Here is a 1,076-nt window from a genome sequence, read left to right on the forward strand (position 1 = left end):
AACTTAAGTTTAAGTTTGAATACATCATTGCTGGTATTCGATAACATAACATGAGGGAATTATTATTGTTATAATGAACTGCAATGATAGTTGACATAACCAAATTAGCATGTTCTGTGTATAGTGCAGTGTATTGGTGCCATTTGGGCGGCACTTTATTTTAGCAATTGTCCCTTAAAATGTATTTTCTGGGTTTGTAATTTGTGAATAAAACAACAATTAATGCATAACATTTATATAGTATTTTACCCTCTAATGCTACATGTATTGTGTTCTATTATTAGTAACAGCATTACATCATGTTTACATGTACATGTACATACATGAATTATTCCTCGTTCATGTTTGTATTAGTTTTAAGAGAAGGTGAATGGAGAGTAAGTGAAGTACTAGATTCTACTGGTCTGACTACTGGGGCCTATCAAGACAAGTATCAGTTATTATTAAAGAAGAGACAATGGTGGCAAGATCAGTTTATAGTATACCCTACAGAGAGAGAAGTAAAACTACAAAATTATGTGGAATCGTTGCAGCAGGAGTTAAGAGTATCTGAGGGAAACAAGATCTCACTGCAGGAAGCACTCCTTGAGGCTAGTCAGCAAGGTATAGTCCTCTACTGTGTGTGTGTGTGTCAGTAGTTATTGAACCTATACCACTAGACAAGACAAGAGTAGAAGCAGTGAAAGAAACTAAACTATCTTCAACTAAAGAGGAAGTGTCTACTGGAACAACTGATGGTAAGTATATACACACACACAGTAATAGTTAGAGACTTGTTTGATGTGTGTGTGTGTTTACTAGATTATAAAGATAATGATGATGTTAAAGGAGAGGAGAAGGAGGAGGAGCAGACAACAGAAACTAAACAAACAACCAGTGAAGGTATACTTAGTTCAAGTTGAGTTGCCACAGGAAGTAAATTACTGGTTGCATCACAAAACGTCATTCCTAGCCACACCCAAAATGGTAGCAGAGTGCAAGCAAACTCTTTTATTGAGCGTTTTTTCACCTCTAAGACCTTTTATTGTCTGTTTAATCCTTACTTTGGATACTACTGCCTTTATTTATCACTGACT

General features: G+C 35.6%; 1 protein-coding gene across 2 annotated transcripts; it reads left to right on the plus strand.

Moving 5' to 3' along the window:
- Nucleotides 1-197: 197 nt before the first annotated feature.
- Nucleotides 198-917, plus strand: LOC109590917 (uncharacterized). Of its 2 annotated transcripts, none has more exons than XM_020006756.1 (3): nucleotides 198-603; nucleotides 639-737; nucleotides 802-917. In XM_020006756.1, exons 1-3 carry the CDS (start codon nucleotides 300-302, stop codon nucleotides 900-902), a joined length of 504 nt encoding a protein of 167 aa, XP_019862315.1. In that variant the 5' UTR covers nucleotides 198-299; the 3' UTR covers nucleotides 903-917. The 2 variants fall into 2 exon arrangements, with proteins under 2 accessions (XP_019862315.1, XP_019862316.1); XM_020006757.1 differs by having other exon boundaries at nucleotides 660-737.
- The last annotated feature ends 159 nt before the right edge of the window (nucleotides 918-1,076 follow it).

Source organism: Amphimedon queenslandica, unplaced genomic scaffold (assembly GCF_000090795.2).
Source record: "Amphimedon queenslandica unplaced genomic scaffold, v1.1 AMPQUscaffold_9289, whole genome shotgun sequence".
Lineage (NCBI taxonomy): Eukaryota > Metazoa > Porifera > Demospongiae > Haplosclerida > Niphatidae > Amphimedon > Amphimedon queenslandica.